The 1168-nt window shown below is 33.2% G+C and overlaps 1 protein-coding gene across 1 annotated transcript; it reads right to left on the bottom strand.

Annotated features, from left to right (window-relative positions):
• LOC125503439 (putative nuclease HARBI1) lies at positions 1–1158 on the bottom strand. Its single transcript, XM_048663832.1, has 4 exons — positions 789–1158; positions 409–692; positions 133–317; positions 1–67 (listed from the first exon to the last, which is right to left on the bottom strand). The coding sequence occupies exons 1-3, from the start codon at positions 992–994 to the stop codon at positions 133–135; spliced, it is 675 nt and encodes a 224-aa protein (XP_048519789.1). The 5' UTR covers positions 995–1158; the 3' UTR covers positions 1–67.
• Between the last annotated feature and the right edge of the window lie 10 nt (positions 1159–1168).

Genomic DNA, 1168 nt, shown 5'->3' with positions numbered 1-1168 from the left:
TCAGTCCTAGTTCCAGTATTAGCCAATGGGGTTAGCAAGTATGATTTTAAAGGGTATCCGGAATCACCTATAATAATTACATATTTCATACATTATTAGAAACAGACTGAATCTGCCTACAAATAACCTTACCTAGTAACAGAGAATTTGGAAAATAATTTCCTTCAATGCACAATTCATAAAAATGGTGGCATCATGTGTAGATCCCGGCCACCTTGCCACCAAATCCATGATTTTTAGGTTGCTATCGCAAACGACTTGAGTGTTAATGTAAAAATACCCCTTTCTGTTTCGGAAAACTTCGGGGTCCTCTCCTCCTTAAAATTTTATGAAATAAATATTAACAGCAAGATTTCGACATTCATCGCATAGCAATTAATTTTTAGAAAATAGTTCATTATTACTTACCTGGAGATTGAATTTTTATATGGGTTCCATCAACGCATCCAATAACTCTGGGAAACAAAGCCTGTTGGTAAAACTGCTGTGGTACATTAACAAGTTCAGCATTACTGGGCATTTTTATATACCTATCAGATAAAGTGCATAGTGCTTCTGATACTCTAAGAATTATTCTTGAGGCTGTAGAAACATGCCTGCCCATGAAATCTGCGACACTAGTTATATGTCCAGCGCTGGCATAATATCGCATACATGTCAACAGTTGGTTTATTGGAGAAATGCTGTTATTTCTAGAAACAAATTTTGTACTTTATATATAGACTTGGACAATTAGATAATACGGTACCGAGAGAAATTCAAGCGAAAGTAGCTAAATACATACTTACAAATCGTTCGGAAACTCAAGGAGAGATTCTATTTCGTATAATAAATTTAAAACTGTAGGTTTTGTCAAGCGAAATTTTCTGAAAAAGGACAAGTTGTCCAAATTCAGATAAGGCTCTGCTCTATCATAAATCCTTCTTGGATACCCATATTCAATAATCTCCAAAAAATCTAAATCGTCATTGAGTAAAAGGTCATGAAGATCCATTTGGAGACGAAGTTGAACGAAAAGTAGCAAATATCTTCGTAAATAAATCACAACGAATCACACAGTACCCGAACGGTTTGTTCAATTTCCCGTTTATTTATTTAATTTAAAATAAATATCAAAATGTTTTATACACTTTTATTTAATTTATGAAATAAATTTCTTACTTATTAA

This window comes from Dendroctonus ponderosae, unplaced genomic scaffold (assembly GCF_020466585.1).
Source record: "Dendroctonus ponderosae isolate FM_Combo_2020 unplaced genomic scaffold, Dpon_F_20191213v2 Dpon_F_20191213_2, whole genome shotgun sequence".
In the NCBI taxonomy this organism is placed as follows: Eukaryota; Metazoa; Arthropoda; class Insecta; order Coleoptera; family Curculionidae; genus Dendroctonus; species Dendroctonus ponderosae.
This window is presented reverse-complemented; position numbering and strand designations above follow the sequence as displayed.